This window comes from Leucopleurus acutus (genome assembly GCF_964270905.1).
Source record: "Leucopleurus acutus genome assembly, chromosome: 5".
Lineage (NCBI taxonomy): Eukaryota > Metazoa > Chordata > Mammalia > Artiodactyla > Delphinidae > Leucopleurus > Leucopleurus acutus.
The window spans coordinates 134,621,268-134,638,489 of NC_139147.1; the positions used below are offsets into that span (position 1 = coordinate 134,621,268).

Here is a 17,222-nt window from a genome sequence, read left to right on the forward strand (position 1 = left end):
GTAACTTGCCCAAGGCCTCATGCCTGGGACTGGGGTCAGGCTTCTAGCCAGCAGCATGGCCCCAGCATCCATGCCCTTAGCCACCAGGCACGCTGCCTCCCCGGGGACAGCTCCCCCGACCTTGGCCTCCAGGTCTCAGCCTCAACGCTGACCTCCTCCGCAAAGCCTCCCCAGCCGGCTGCACCCTCCACCCCACGCCCGCCTTCACGGCCCCCCGAGCTTCTCCACGACCCATGTTAGTGCAGTTACCACTCCTGCGCAACTGCTGGGCGTCTGCTGTGAGCTCCAAGGGAGCCAGGATTGGCTCCGTCTCCCCAGCACCCAGCACAGTGGATAGGAGCTAAAGCCACAGGTCTGGGGAGTGAGAGATCTGGCCCCTCGTGCCCACGTGAACGCACGGGGGCTGGGGAAGCCAGCGCCTGCCGGGTGCAGGGCCCAGTGGCCTATGGCCCGTGAGCTTTGGTCTGGCTGCAGAAGCGACGCCAGGCAACAGGAACCCGTGGGGAATACCACCTTACTTCCTCTTCTGGGGACAGCTACCTCAGAAACCCAGGCGAAGGTTCGTTGGGTCCTGACCTTGGATCTGACGGGATGCCGTCACTCTGGGGCAGGTACGGGAAACCCGGACTCCCCTGGGAGGCCGTCCCGTGCTGCCCATGTGGTGCCAGCACCTGCAGCAGGGCTGCGGGAAGCAGGGGTCATGCCCAGTTGCCTCCAGCCCGTCCCCTCACCAGCCCTCTCACGTCATCTTTAATCCCATCTGCTGCTCTCGGCCTGCTCAGGGGAGCCCAGCAGGACAGTCCCCAGGGCCAGCATGGCCCTGCACTGGGTGTGGGTGGTGAGCTTTGCGTCAGCGTATTCCTACTACTAATAATAGCCCACTGATTGCTTTGAGAGCTCGTCCTGAACTAGGATGATTTGTGGTTTAGAATGGGCCGTGATTAATACGTTTAGATTACAGATAAAACACGCTTCATAAGAAATGAATTAGAATGTCTCCTTCTCATGTTTTCTTGAAGCCAGTCCCATCAAGCATAACTCTAAAGTAGGATCCAGTTAGAAGTCTGAAAAAATTCAGACAGGATTGGACTGATGGTCAGTGTTTTGTTACTTATAGGCCACTAACTTTAAGACTCTAAACGTTATTACAATGTTTCTGTTAGGATGGGGTCCGCTATGCTTTATAACAGCCCATTGGGCTGCACAGTGGTGGCCGCAGTGCCTAGGGCAGCTACTTGGGTCCCCACCTCCATAACCTGATCACCCCGAAAACGCCCCATTCCTTCCAGACCCACTGTGACAGCTGCAGCCCCAGAGACTAATGACCACATGCACAAGCCTCACGCCAAACCCTGCACGTCTTTGCAACTTTGGTCACCGGGGCCTTGTCAGTGCCAACGATAGCCTTTTTCCCCGTTGGCAACCACAGCAAAGTAAAATTTCCTTCAGGAATCCCCACACTTAAAAGGGACATGCAGGATGTAGGGACTGGGATTTAGGGGCTTATTTATTTTTTGTAACAAGCATCTCCTTTCACACGGAACAAGCTGTGATTCGACTCATGGCTGTCCTGCGGCCGTGGGTCTCACCCTTGGCTGCACCATAGAATTCTGGGGGTTTTTACAAATCCCAAGGCCCAGGCCACTCCCCAGGGAAACCACCCACAGTCTGCTTATTGAAAAATATATCCAACTCTGGGTGATGCAAGGCACCCACCTGAAGGGTGCAGCTGGGCTTCTGTGCTTTTCAGAGTTGAGAGATGGGCGTGGTTTTTGTCCCAGCCTGCTGCTGTGGAGCCTATTTTTCAAGCGTCATGATCTTTTAAGATATGGGCTAAGAGGTAATATCTGTATTAAATCAAAATACTATATAGATGTTTCTGAGCATAATTGTGGAAAATGTCATTTTAAAATAACTTTAAAAAAACCATCTTCTTTAAAACTATCTATTTTTTAAAAACTGTCTTAAAATACCTAGAAATAAACGTGCCTAAGGAGGCAAAAGACCTGTACTTGGAAAACTATAAGATGCTGATGAAAGAAACTGAAAATGACACAAACAGATGGAAAGATATACCGTGTTCTTAGACTGGAAGAATATTGTCAAAATAACCATACGACTCAAGCCAATCTACAGATTCAACACAATCCCTATCAAATTACAGAACTAGAACAAAATTTTTTTTTAATTTGTATGAAAACATATGTACATATTCCTTTACCTTCTCAAAGCAATATTGAGAAAGAAAAGCAGAGCTGGAGGAACCAGGCTTTCTGACTTCAGACTATACTACAAAGCTACAGTCATCAAAACAGTGTGGTACCGGCACAAAAACAAATATAGATCAATGGAACAGGACTAAAATAAACCCATTCACCTATGGTCAATTAATCTACCACAAAGGAGGCAAGAATATACAATGGAGAAAAGACAGTCTCTTCGAAAAGTGGTGCTGGGAAAACTGGACAGCTACATGTAAAAGAATGAAATTAGAACATTCTTTAACACCATGCACAAAAATAAACTCAAAATGGATTAAAGACCTAAATAAGACCAAATACTATAAAACTCCTAGCAGAAAACATAGGCAGGACCCCCTTTGACATAAATTGCAGCAATATCTTTTTGGATCCGTCTCCTAGCGTAATGGAAATAAAAATAAACAAATGGGACCTAATTAAACTTAAAAGCTTTTACACAGCAAAGGAAACCATAAATAAAATGGAAAGACAACCTACAGAATGGGAGAAAATATTTGCAAATGATGCTACTGACAAGGGATTCATTTCCAAAATAAACAGACAGCTCATACAGCTCAATATCAAAAACAAAACAAAACAAAACAAAAACCAAACAACCCAACTAAAAGTATGAGCAGACCTAAACAGACAATTCTCCAAAGAAGACATACAGATGGCCAAACGCACATGAAAAGATGCTCAATGTCGCTAATTATTAGAGAAATCCAAACCCAAACTACAATGAGGTATCACCTCACGCCAGTCAGAATGGCCATCATCAAAAAGTCTACAAATAAATGCTGGAGCGGGTGTGGAGAAGAAGGAACCCTCCTACACTGTTCATGGGAAAGTAAATTGGTACAGCCACTATGAGGAACAGTATGGAGGTCCCTTAAAAAACTAAAAATAAGGCTACCACATGATCCTGCAATCCCACTCCTGGCATATATCTGGAGAAAACCATAATACGAAAGGATACGTGTACCCCAATGTTCATTGCAGCACTATTTACAATAGCCAGGACATGGAAGCAACCTAAATGTCCACTGACAGATGAATGGATCAAGAAAATATGGTACATATATACAATGGAATACTACTCAACCATAAAAAAGAATAAAATAATGCCACTTGCAGCAACATGGATGGACCTAGAGATTATCATACTAAATGAGGTAGGTCAGATAGAGAAAAACAAATATCATATGATACCGCTTATATGTGGACTCTTTTTAAAAATGATACAAATAAACTTACATACAAAGCAGAAGTAGACCCACGTAGAAAACAAACTTAGGGCTACTGAAGGGGAAGGAGGAAGGGAGGGATCAATTAGGAGTTTGGGATTAACATATACACACTACTATGTATAAAATAGATAACCAACGAGGTCCTACTGTATAGTACAGGGAACTACTCAATATTTTGTAATAATCTATAAGGAAAAAGAATCTGAAAAATACATATACATGTATAACCAGAAAAAAAAAACCCCTATCTTCTTTTTGAACAGAGCCTTCAGCCTTTCTGTAAGCTCTGGGGCTTGGGTGTGAAGTTTGCTCAAAATCAAAAGGAAAACGACTGTACAATGTGGCTGTGTAAGGGTTTTCAATTCTGCCCTATAAAAATATATTAAAATGTGTTTTATTTTAGCAAATTTGCAAGCAGGTAAAAGACTTACCTCATTAAATAATTTACTTAAAAGCTTGGAGACATGCTTAGAAATTGACGTGGGGCTTCTTGTTTTAAAAAGGTACTTGTCTCCACCACCCCGGGGTGCTGGGAGATGGCCGTGCCCTGACTTACCTGGTGGCACCTGAATCCCGCTTTTTGTCTTCTTTCTACAAATGACGAGAAAGCAGAGCATGCTCGGCTGGCTCCGCTGCTTCCACAGAAGCTTTGATCTCTACTCCAAAGCCATCCAGCTGCTGCCAGGAGTTAGAAACTTAGGAAGCGTGAATAGGGGACACGAGGCTATAGGACTTGTCGCTGCAACATGATAAATACTCAATACTCACAGTGCACTAAACTCATAGATGATTTATTGCTTTAAGTAACTAAACAAGAAAGAGAAGAGACAGGATGTTGGTCAAGACGGTTGACACTCTCTCCAAGGTTTGCCAGCTGCATCTACTTAAAGCCACATTCTGGACGATATAAACACATCATAGCATACACGGGAAGTGACTTGGCTAATGACACATGATTAAAATAGCACGTAACAAGGGCTCGCCGCCAGTCGGTTTGCCTTGAAATGACAGAAAGAACGTGTGTTCATGTGATGTGCTGAATACAAAATCTTTAAAAAAATTTTTGGCATTAACACTAACACAGAATTCTTTCTTGGACATTCTGCAAGAGTGGGTACACACACAGAATTACCTCTTCATTTTCAGATTACCAGTATCTATGGGAACACTTGGAGAAAAGCCAGGAGGTGGGGCACCTCCCCTCCCAATGTTATTTTCTTTGCCAAAGCAGCAAGGTCCGGGGGGGTTAGATGGAGAAAGGCAGCCGGACTGGGCACCAGGGGTTGTTACAATCACCAAGTAGCTGCAGCAGACAGCACGGGCTGGACACGGCCATCTCGGGGTGTGGGGATGAACAACTCAGCCTTGACTTGTAGACAGGGAGGCCCGGGGATTTGGCCCAAAGGCCCCCTGGAGGCTCTGGGTAGGGGTGGGCACAGGCACTGGATGGCCCAGCCCCTCCCTGGAGGAGTGGTGTGGAGCCGGGGCTGGGCCTCCAGCCCGCATGTCTGGAAGTAACCTGTCCTCTTGTGTTCTAACACCAGGGCCTTACGACACATTTCAAATGGATGTGCAGAAACCAACACTGTCAGGGAGCCAGCTCCTCCTCGGAGGGCTCAGGTAAGCTCGCAAGGAGAGGTCAAGCCAAGCCGAAGGGTAACACGTGACACCAGGGCACATCAGCCCCCAGCCCAGCTGGCACCGTGCCCCAGGTCTGCCAGCTCGTCACGCCTCAGCACCACCTGCTGAGCCTCAGTTGTCCTCTGCTGCTGCGGGCTCTGCAGCCACCTCCTCAGCATCCCCCTCCCCGGCATCCTCTCTAGGATCAGGACTGGGGTGCCCAGTGCAGCCCCCTGCCGAGGCGGGGCTGTGGCCGAAGGGACCGTTCTGCATGGCCCCAGCCTCCACCCAGAGCCGGCCGTCAGGACACAGCTTTTCTCCCGGGACCTCCGCCTGCACGGGGACCTTCACCTCGGCGGAGGCCCAGTCCTCCTGCTGCAGCCCCGGCACACGGTTTTCCACGTCTCCGGCTTCGGGGAGCTGGTCTTCTGGATTCCTCTCATTTTCATCTGCTTGCTGCTTTTCTCTGGCACCGAGTTTACCTCTGGATTTCCTCATCTGCCTGTTGTGCATTTCGTCTCGGGAGAATCGCCACTGAAACTAGAAATCAGAGACGATGGGGATAAATACATGCATCCTCTGTGAATCTAGAGCTTCCCCTGGATGTTTGTTTGCATTCACGCCCACGTCACTTCTGGCAGCAAGACGCAATGCCCGGTATTCCCAGAGCAGGGCATTCCTGGCACCAAACCGAATCACAGCCCAAACGTCACACCCACCCAGGGCCCGCCGATCCTGCCGTGGCATGTAGTTTAGATGTGGATTCCAGGGTTTTGTACGGGACGAGGGGTATTTCTTTCAGCTGGCCCCATACAAAAGAAGGTGCTGAAATCCTATCGTTTGGAGGACAAGGATGGGTGAGGGGACACGGGCCTGTTCTTCCTAAGTGCCAGGGCTCCGGCCACTCCTTTCCACTCTGAGCAGCTACAGCACTGGTCACCGCCTCATCAGATCACCCCAGCCAGAAGGGCACTGAACCCGGGTGCTCAGGTCCCCCTGTAAGATGGGCAGGCTGGCAGCCCCCAGCCAAGCTCCTCTCTGAGTCCGGCCACCTCCCCAAAGGTCTCACTCCCTTCCGGGGGCAAGCTATGACCAATGACTGGTCCAGGCATGGACAACGGCCCATCCTCCTGTTTCCAACTCTGGGCAACTCTAAAAGACCATCCCTGCTCCAGAGCTACGATCACAGCCCAACATCTCCCTCTGCCCACTCCTGCGCCCTCCTTCCCCAACAGGTGTTATTCCCAAGGGCACTCCCCCTAAAACCACATCCAAATCCATCTCAGATGCTGCTTCCCAGGGAGCCCCACCTGCATTTCCCTGTGGGACAGGGAAGTCTATGGAGCTCAGAGAGGATCAAGCGCACAGTCAGCAACAGAGCTGGGCAAGGACGGGGTCACATCAAAGCCGTGGAGGGAGACCGCCCACGTGAAGAGTCCACCGCCCCCGCCCCAGACTGGCCTGTGTTCTCATCTATACAATGGGGGGAGTAACCCTAACTTAAATCAGGGTCGATAACTTTTTCTGTACCGAGGCAGGTAATAACTATTTCAGGCTTTGCAGCCTTATGTTCTCTGTTGCAGCCATTCAACTCTGCCATAGCACAAAAGCAGTCATGGGTAACACGTGAGAAAACGGGCATGACTGTGTTCCAATAAAGCTTTATCTACAAAAACAGGCAGTGGGCCGGATTTGGCCTGAGAGCCGTAGTTTGCCAAACTCTGCCTTAGAGGGTATTTATTTCGATTCAATGATGCAATAATCCACACAGCAGGCTTAGCACTGTGCCCAGCACACAATATACCAGTGTGTCTGCTGTTACCATTATTGACACAAGATGTGAGTCCAGAAGGTCAGGGATGCCATCTGTCCTCTGCACCCCTGCATCCCTGGGATACAGCATGGAGCCTGGCACAGAGAAGATGCTCAAAACCTTTTGTGAGATGGATGAATGGAAGGACGGCAGAGCCCGGCCAAGCTGGCCAAGCTCCCTGTTTCAGGGGAGCCGGTCCTGGAATTTTAAGAGTCAAAACTCAGCTTGGGGCTTAGTGAGGAGTTACTGGTGCATCCACACATCAGGTCTGGCTGATCTCCAGAAAGAGAAATTAATTTGAGGGAGAAAAGAGGGGGGAAAATTCAAAGTCCTGCTGAGTCTGCTGACAGCAGGAGCTGCTCTGGAGGAAGACAGTTTGGGAGCCTGTGTGCTTGGAATAAATCCGGGCGAATGAGCTGCAGCAGACACAGAAACGTGAAGGGTGGTAAAGGAAGACTCGGAGAAATGGGTCCCTGTGTTTACAAAAGAGGGATGCACTCCTGGGTAACAACGCAGCGAGAACTGTGGCCTTCTCCCACTCCCCAAACATAAGGGGTCCCCCAGTCTTCCTGAGCAAAGGCCCCTCTGAGCCCTGCCATCCTGGGGCCCCGGTCCCCGGTGCTCAGAGTCAGAGGCCAGGAGCTGCGTGCTGCACACCTGGGGTGACACCAGCCACAGGGTCCTGGGGACGTGCCAGGCCCAGCTGTGAGAGGCACGGAGAACAAGAGCGAAGCCCCGAGAGTGCTGGGTTGGGGGAGGACTGGAGTCAGGAGGCCCCGGGGAGAGACGGGTCTTGCTGGGAAGAGAATCGGGGGCCTGGACCCCGGGCAAGGGCCTCGGCCACCCCGCAGGTGCAGCTCCGGGCCCCAGGGACACGTGGTTGCGCTTGAAGTTCCACTTCTTTCTTTCGTTTCATTTCTTTCCACTTGAGTCGCAGCACACTGGTTTCACCAAATATGGACTTCAATCTAAGCCATTCTGTGACTGAAAGAAAAAGGGAGCCGTCCGTTCGAATGACTCCTGGCGAGGCTAGAGAGGGGAGCCCAGGAGGGCAGCTGCACCATCAGTGGAAAACCATTTCCTAAGGCTTTACCATGCATAGATGAATCTGAGTACTTTGCTAGGAAGAAGCAAAAATGTGCTACGTAAATTCTTAAACATCTGCCAACTTTGTGGCATTTTCGGTGGTAGAAGTCCACTTCCTCAAATAAGACATCTGCCTAAACACACTCAGGGCTCCGAGGCTGAACACAACCTGGGGTTCGTGTGTTGAGCCCCTTTTGGACAAGACTGGTAAATTTGAATATTCCATCAAAGAAGAGGAAAAAGAGTGAAGTGCGTGCTGAGGTTAGGATTTAACATTGATCCTGTCTTCCTCCACCCGCCCTCCCTGCAAATCCCAAATGAGTTCACCTACAGCGTTGGCTGGGTTTCCCCAGGGCACTCCTTTTGGGGGGTTCTCTTGTACGATGGCAGATGGACTTCCCTCTGGGGGTAGTTTGAGTTTCTTCCACCCAAGCCATGAGTTTGCAACAATGGACCCCCTCTGCAGGTGAAGTGGTGCCTCAGACCCCAACCCAAAGGCACCCACTTCAGTAGACACTGCCAAGCAGGCATCTTGGGGCCCCCTAAGCACCAGTGCAGGACCAGGCCCTCTGACCTCAGCACAGATGCTGCAGCCTCCAGTGCCAGCCCTGCATGGCTCTTGGGTACCAGCTCTTGAGTACCACGCAATCATGCTTCATAACTGCTGCCTTGTCCTGTGCAGAAGCTGCTGCATTTTAATCCCAGCCCAAATGGAAGAGCCTTTTTTTTTTTTTTTTTAATGGATGTCTCCAAACAGACCCTCTGCATTTTGCATGTTCTTAGAAAAAGGCCAGTCAAACGGGCCTATATATAGCGATCTGAGAGGCAGTCAACTCTCAGAGAAGCTAGAGGAAGTTTTACTTTTGCCAGAAAACTGGGGAGATTGCTTCGGCTGAAAGGCCCTAAATGCTAAGACACCAAAGCATTACACGTAGTGTGGTGGCTAAGACCCCGGTTCAAACCTCGGTTCTGGCATTCGTTAGCTGTCTGTCTTTGGGCAAGTTATTCATCTCCGAAAGAGCTGCCCCTGCCCCCAGGTCTGGGTGCACACCCCGGGGCCAACCCACACCGTAGTGGATGGGCACAGCACCCTCTGCGGGTGGGCGGTGTATAGCTGTGCCCATTCTACCTGTGTCAGACTCCATCCTGGACCCTGGCTATTTTCTAATGCAAACCCGATGTCCTCTCAGAGGCTGCTCTTGCTATAAATAAACAACAGACTCATGGTTCCTCGGGTACCTGGCCATATCCAGTTTCCTGTAGCGGACACTGCATTGATCTCCTGATATAATACGACAGAAGGACACAGACTGGAAAGGGCCTGTGGCGGGCACACCAGCCACTTTCTCCAGGACGCTGCCTGGGCTGCTGGGCAGAGAAAGATTTGGGACTGTCCATGCCGAGCTGGATGGGAACTACTCCAGCCAATGTTTTTCTGTCCTTCGGAGTCATCGCAGAAAAATCTGCCAGGCCAAATGTCTTCGAGAACTGCACCGTTTTCTGTGTCCTCAGATGGGGAGTGGTGATGTCACTGACTCCCCAAGCTGCCCGGGGTCCCCAAGCCACCACAGCTGTCCCGGTGCTGCAGCCAGGTCACCCGGAGGCTCTGGCTGGAGCCTTCTCCTTTCCTTCTCTCCTTTTGAAGGGAGCATCCTCATGAAGCAGGGAAGTAGCAGTGGCCCAAACTCAGGGTCTATATAATCTAAAAGCTAAATGTTCTGAGTGTCTCACACTGTGACAAGCTTTCCCATTTCCCTGAATCCCCAAAGCGGTACTCTCATTAGGCATTGTTACCACCATTATTATGATGAGCAGGTAGAGGTTCAGAGGGGTTAAGTAACTTGCCCAAAGTCACACAGTCACAGTCTTTACGGAACAACCAAAACTACACTTGGCCCTTGGACGATGCAGGTCCACTTACACGCGGACGGTTGGCAAGAGTAAAAACTACAGTGCTGTTCAGTCAGTGGTTGGTTGCATCCTCGGGTCAGTGAACCTTGGATACGGAGGGCCCACTACAAATTACACTCGGGTTAGCCTCCACGTTGTTCGAGGGTCGACTGTATTTCAGATCCGAGGCGGTAGAGCTTTCCGTGCGCAGGCTCTGAGGGGAGAACTGTAGCATCCACAGCCTGAGCAGTTCCAGGGCGAGTCTCTGAACCCAACCAGCAGCTGCAAGTTGAGCAGGGTGGATGGGCCTTCCTGAGCCGGGTGTGTGTGTGGCACGTGAGTGTACTGCCGGTACCTAAACAGAAAAACCTCGACTAGCGGTCCATGCCAGAAGTGCGTGCAGAAAAGGAAAAATCCTCTGCTTTACGGCAGCGTGTGTCCAGAGCTCCAGGTCAGCAGGACTGGTGATTTCATTCACACATTAAGAAACCATCCGTATCTGCCTCCACTTCAAGTAATTTAGTGGGAAGGCAGGCTTCTCCCGTGTCGTAGAAATCACCTGTTACCTTCCAAGGAGATTAATATTTGCTTTGAAAGCTACACTCAGAGGTACACAGAGAGGTTTCTTTCAAACGGTGAAAGGTCTTGACTGGAGGCTTTTGTCCACTTGGCTGATTAAAGAGAACTAAATATGCTGCATCCTTGATGTTTGAATCTTGCAATCTCCTGTCTGAAATTTCAGTGCTTAGACATACTGTGCATGTCCCGGGCTCAGAAGTTTGATTATTCACTCATTGATCCAGCAAGTATTTGTTGAGTACTAACTAAAAGCCAGGCACTGGGCATACAACAGTGAGGACCAAAAGGGTCTGTTCTCACAGAATGAACGTCTGATTCTACTGGTGGAGGATTGATCCCAAATAATTAGAAACAGAGAGGAGAGGAACGTGGCTCTTCCCAGTGAATCACAGAGGAGCCTGCCTTGGTCTAAAAGGAGAGAATACCATCCCCCAAAAATACAAAGGAAGAGAACATCTGGGGCAGAGGAACTGCCCAAGCAAAGGCCCTGTGGCAGCGAGGGGGCATGGACGCGCATGAAGGCCAGAGTGGCTGGAATGCAGAAGATGGGGGCCAGATCCCACAGGGCCGTGTGGACTGCCGTACAGGCTTCCCTCTTTATCTTAAGAAAAACCCAAAGCTTTAGAACCATTTTAAGCAGTGGAGTGATACGATTCAATTTACTTTTTTTGAAAGTTCACTTTGGCTCTGAGTGGAGAACATATCTGAAGGGGACACCTGTCCTCAGGAGATCGGAGGAGTAGTCCAGGCAGGTGGTGATGGAGAGAAGAGGGGGTTCCAGAGTGTCTGGGACCTAAAACAGATGTGCCTTAAGGACAGACTGAATATGGTGGGAAGGAGATGGAAGCACCGAGGGCGACCTCTAGGTGTGTGGGAGCCTCTGGGCCAGGGAAGCGCTGTTCCTCTAAGGTCGGGGGGTGGGGTGACGGCCGGTGCGGGAAAGGGCAAGGTCACGAGTAGCCGCAGGGCAGGTGGAGCTGGGGTCCCAGGGGAGAAGCCAGGGCTGAACATGCAGAGGTAAGACTCGTTGACACAGAGGTGGTGAGTGAGATTTTCTCACTCTGGGGGTGGATGAGATTTTCTAAGGAAGAGGTGAGAGAAAATGGGGAGAAACGGGGCTAGAAATGAGGAACTAGGTGGGAAACCAGGCGAGAGTGGTGGGACAGCCGAGAGAAAACAGTGCTTCGAGCGATGGAGGGCGTGAACGGTGTCAGTGACGCGGGGTCTAGGGCACGGTGAGGATGGAGCCATGGCCAAGGCGGGGGGCACCGTCTCCTGGGAGCAGGACAATGACCCGTCAGCTGAGCGAGGGTGGATGACGGGGGTGATGGGATGCTACAGTCCCCCAATCTGGGGCTGTAACAGTGAGGTGGCCTCCCCAGGTCACACAGAGGACAGTGCTTGTCACCCCAAGCCCTGGAATGAGCAGGTCTGCCCGGGTTCGTGCAGCTCACTGGGGGTGGACGTCTCTACCGACCAGAAAAGGCTGACTCCCACCTCCCTGGATTTCCCCTGAGGTACGCTGTTCTACTTTCTTACAGCAGCCTTAAAGCTCTACCCCTAACGTCCCCCTGCCCTCGGGTTTCCACTGGCTTGTCCCCTGGGTGAGATGCGCAGCCTTCACCAGGATCAAGCCGCCTGTCTGTCCTTTGGGATCTGCTGGCACCACAACCAGGATGCGCTGGCAGGAAAAGGCAGCACCACGCCCTCCTCGTCAGGGCAAAAGCCGGGCTTTGCCTGGCGTCTGGCGGGAGACCTCGGCGGTGCTGCTAGAACGTCCCTGCGTGAACGCACGCGGCTCCACAGCCCAGGCAAAGCTGTGGCTGGTGGCAGCCCGGGGCCATCCGTCTTCCAGCTGGTGGCTGGCTGCTCCTGGTGGGCAATGGTGGCTTCGATGGCTGCCTCTGGTCCTCTGCTGTTGTCACCTGTCACCCTGGCATCTCCGAGCTTGGAGAGCCCTTCCTCTGCACTGCACCCCAGCTGGCTCCGGAGCTACTTCCTTGGCGTTCCTCCCACCAGTGGCCCCCCCTCGGATTTGTTGGCTGCAGAGGGGCTCCTCCAATCTGTTCACTTGCTTGGTGCTGCTGTCCGGGCTCCATGTCCCAAGAACATGAGGAACCGCGGGTGGGGAGCTCGGGGATGGTGCCCGGCGAGGGGACGGGCGGGTCCGGTGGGCTCTGCCCCACAGCGTGGCCTTGTCCGTCACAGGGGGAGCCAGCTGGCTCCAGGGGCTTGGCAGCTTCCCTCGACTCTTCCCGAGTGACCGTGAACACGGGGGTGTGAGGCATCGGAATCATGTCACACAAGGGGAGGACTTGGCCTCAGTCTCAGGAAACACGGGAAAAACTCTGAGAACGGCCACGTCTTTCAGTGCCACTGTGTTTCTGGGACAGTTCACGTGACGTCCAGGGAGAGGGGGAAGGCCCCTGGCCATCCCAGGACAGCCTGGCCTGAGGACTCACTCCACAGGGGAGATGCCCTCTGTCTGTACCAGCCACTGCCACTCAGACCTGCAGGGCAGGGCCTCTGGGGAAGGTCGTCTGGCAGGTTCTCTCTGCCAAGCTCCCCAGACTTCTGATGTCCCAAGGGACCCCGGGCAGGGCAGGGCTGGGCGTCGACCAGCTTGTAACGAGATTAAGAGATACAGAGAAGCTGGGCGTGAGCTCAGGCGTCCCAGCCCGAGTCACGCTGCAGCTGCCTTCCCACTCCCCCTTCAGCCTCGTGAATGCTGGTGGCCTGGGCATCCTCGCAGGAGGAGACCAGCGACAAGGCCCTCCGGCGCCCTCCCTGCCCCGGATGTGACTCATGTCGCCGAGGGGCTCAGGTGTCCCCGGGCTCTGGTGAGCAAAACAGAGTAAGCGAAACAAAGCAGCTGAGGTCGCTCACCTTTGATTCCTTCTTCTTGATTTTCTGAGGTAGACACGGTCTCTGAAGAAAGACAATCTGCTTGGTGGATACGTTCCCCTCCCTGTAACACAGGCAGAGCTGAGAATGAGTCCTTTACACCTAGAGGAGCCCCGCACCTCATACGGAGGCCGCCGTCCTGAACTTCATCCAGGCCGGCTGCCCGTGGGAAGGAAGGTGGCCGCCCGAGAGTGAGAGGTCGGAGGTCAAGAAGCCCCCCACCTTCCCACCCCCAGGCCACCCACCCTTGCTTGCTATCGCAGGGGCCCAACTAAAGCTCTGTGTGCATCCTTGAAAGGCAGCTTCCTGGCTGAAAACCCCCTTTCCCGTGATGTGAAATGACAGCTACCATCTTGGCCAAATGATGACAAAGTGGCCTCAGTGAATATCGGAGGGTGGAGGCCTCTTCCAAGTCTGAGAATGAGGCCGAGGAGGGACCTGGTTGGCCTGGGATGGGCGGCCAGTGAGGACCTGAGCGATTACAGGAGCTTGGGCAGAGGGCCTGGCTGTGCACGGGTCCCGGCCACCACCCTGAGTCACCCTGAGTCACCCTTGTGAGCAGCGGGAACTGGCATTAACGAACGGGCTGGGGCACTATTCATTTTTATGGCACAGGGGGTGCGCCTTCCTCCCAGGAAGGCAGGCTCTCAAGGAGCTGCCTTTAAAGCTGCTAGAAATATTGTGATGGGGATCATTGTTTTCTGGCCACCGCAAACCCCGCGCCTTCGGATCACTGTCTTAAACCTCTATTTGGCAAACATCTTCTCTGCTGAGGTGATGTGTCACTACATGGGGTGCTGGAGGGAAAGGAGGTAGAGGACACTAGCATTTTCTATTTTGTGCTCCAGCCAGGCTGGGCGATTGCACCCGGCGCTCCGAACAATGGGACCCCTACTGCCACCAACGGGACAGGACAGGACAGCTCAGCTTGGTCAAGGAGCAGGCCGGGGGTCACACAGCGGGGATTCTGCCCGGTCCCATGTACTCTCCACTCCACCGCAAGGGTCATTTAAGGCCAGGAAGGTGGAGGATCATGGAGGTTTATTTAGAAGGTGGGACTGCTTGAGACAGAGAGACCGTCCCTACCCTCCGGGCTGCGAGCACAGAGCCAGCGGGGGCTTCACGTTCAAATACATTCTCGGGGGGGCTCTTGTCCTCTGGAACGGAAGGCAGGCAGCATTCTTAGTTGCATGGACTAGGAAACTGGCTCAAAGAAGCTATGTGGACTTGACCAAGGTAGACAGCAATCAGCTGACTCAGGACTTGGGTTCAAGCTCTGGGTCACAAACCCAGAGTTCCTTCCCCTCCACGGCACCACCCTGTGCCCACAGAAATCTTGGCCAAGAAGCAATACGGAAATCTCCCGGTGGCGCAGGGCCCAAGGGCGGCTGCAGACTGGCTCCTGCAGCTGCACAGACCCCGGGGGTGGGGGACGTGATGAGGGCCCAGGAGAGGCAGTGATGGGCGCCCACACTCCTGCCTCTGTCTGTGCTCTGGGGCTGCACCGCCTGCTGTCCCCCAGGTCACTAGGCTTGCCTCAGGCCGTCCATCACCTGCGGGCGTGAGCACGCAGCAGGACTCAGGTAGCGTGGGGCTGAGGGCCATGGGAGGGGGCACCCCCAGAGATCAGCAAAGAGGTGGCCCGTTGTAGACTGAGGGTCTAGTCGCGGGTTCTGCCACTTGCTGGCTGTGTGGCCTTGGGTATGTGATGGAGCCTCTCTGAGCCTCCGTTTCTTCATCTGTAAAATGGGAACCACATCTATGCTTACCACCCCACAGGTAGTTAGAAGGACCAGCTTGATAGCAAACCCAAAAGACAGATGGAAGGGCTTTTAGGGTTGGTAAGACTAGGATAAGCCCACGGGCTCAAGGGACGGCAGGCAGAGCTGAGGGTGGACAAACGACCATGAATGTGAAATCGTAGGGAGGGCCACAGCCGGGGCTGAGACTCCAGGGCCTCACGTCCCCTTGGTGGGGCTACTGACCAGCTCCACGACCTTGGGCTAGCGCTTCAACCTCCCCGGCCACACTTTCCTCAGCTATAAAATCGGTTAAATACAACCAAAAAAATCCCACCTCACCTCACAGGATTTTTTGAGGCCGAGATGAGACTTTGCATGCGTGCCAGCAACGTGTCTGCCTAGCCCAGCTCCCCACGTGGGAAGAGGGGTGCTCCGGGTGGGGGGGTAGTTAAGACTCTGAAATCCTGACCCTGCCGTTTCCCAGGTAGAGAACTGATGTAACAGCACCAGACTCACAGGGATTCAATAAGTTACGCAAGGAAGAGCTTATGGGGAACAGTGCAAGTGTTCAGTAACAGTAATGATGGTTATTGTTACCTCGTTGTCTTGACGACAGGAGTTGGCAGCACACAGGTGAGTTGCCAGCCGTAGGCGGCCAGAGAGTTCAGCAGGGGCACGTAGTCTGTCTGCACCTCGACACCCTGGGGAGAAAGGCCACAGTCAGGGCTGCAGCTGCCTCAAGCCAATGACGTCTGAGGGACGGAGAGGGGACCGTCCAATCCACCAACCCAACAAAGCAGAAAGGGGCGGGATGCCCTGTAGCCTGGGGCCCTACTCCAGCTCCGAAGATGCTTCAAGAGCTTGGAGCCCAACTGCCAACATGGGATTTCTTTCCAGCCCCGACTCAGTCTGTGCAGTCGGCAAAGAGACAGAGCCAAAGGGTTGATCCATTCATTTTGTTTTATTCTTGTCTGGACAAATAGCCTCCTGTGAGTTTCACTGAAGAAACACCATCACTTCTCCTCCAAGACGTACCTAAGCCCATGACAACACCCGCTGCTTGGATGGTTTCAGAGCATCTTGTGGGGAGTTAAATTACATTTGACAAACGATCGAGTCATCTGCATCCAGCCACAGCGGCAACACACACACACACACACACACACACACACACACACACCCTGCACGTGCACACAAACAGGGAGCTTCACCTGCGTTACACATCCTGCCATAAAGGAGTAGATGAAAGCTGTTTCATTTGGAATCAGGGAGGAGCGGGGGGAGGGGACTGACGTTTGCCTTTCAATTTAAAAACCCAGTCCTGCCCCCACAGGGAGAAAATCCCATTGTGAAGCCGCCAGCCCGGGCCTCACATCCTGCTTTCTCGAGAGGCAGGCTAACTTCCGACTCCAGCCCCAGCCTTCCCTGCGTAGACTCTGCACCCACTCTCTGCTCGGTCAGCTCCTGGTAATGGCTTCAAACACTGCTGACGTGTGTGTAGAGTCCTTCCAGCGGAGGCCGCCACAGGACTCATTCAGCAAGTAACCTGGCGCCCAGGTGGGTTGGAGGTGAACGAAGGCACAGTCCTGCTGCTGGAGTTCAGTCCAGCAGAGGCCACGGCACAAACACACATGTGACCGAAATACAAAACAGCCCACTGGCAGGGCCATGAGGCTGTGGTGCGATTGTGGTCAGGGCGGGCTTCCTGGGGCTCAGGGGCTGGGTGGAGATGGACAGGTGGAGCTGGGGAAGAGGCATTCCAGGGGGGGCCTCAGCACAGACAAATGGCAGACCGCGAGGGGCCTGGAGCGCTGAGAAGAGGATCCCCCGGGGAGCGGCGCTGCTCAGAGGGGACCGCCCACGGTGAGGGGTTATCCTGCTGGAGGCCTTTTGGGGACAGAACCAGGGGCCAGAAGAGAGATGAGGGAACAACCAGCCCTGCTTCTCCCAACGGCTTTTAAAACTCCTATCACTGGGCATCCATCCCAGCGTGGCTACCGGGCAACCAACGTACCCTCGGGGAGCCTCAACTATATAAAGTAAGTCTTGGCCTATGTCAGTGGTTCTCAAAGTGTGGTCCCCGAGCCAGCAGCATCAC

General features: G+C 53.0%; 1 protein-coding gene across 1 annotated transcript in view; it reads right to left on the reverse strand.

The window, feature by feature from the left end:
• Positions 1–5,128: 5,128 nt before the first annotated feature.
• The window catches only part of RFTN1 (raftlin, lipid raft linker 1), a 204,244-nt gene continuing 192,150 nt past the window's right edge, over positions 5,129–17,222 (reverse strand). The window contains exons 8-10 of the mRNA XM_082839511.1: positions 15,722–15,825; positions 13,365–13,446; positions 5,129–5,650 (exon numbers count right to left, since the gene is read on the reverse strand). Of these exons, the coding sequence (XP_082695637.1) occupies positions 5,243–5,650; positions 13,365–13,446; positions 15,722–15,825 (594 nt within the window). The 3' untranslated portion in view covers positions 5,129–5,242. The remainder of the gene's footprint in view (positions 5,651–13,364; positions 13,447–15,721; positions 15,826–17,222) is intronic.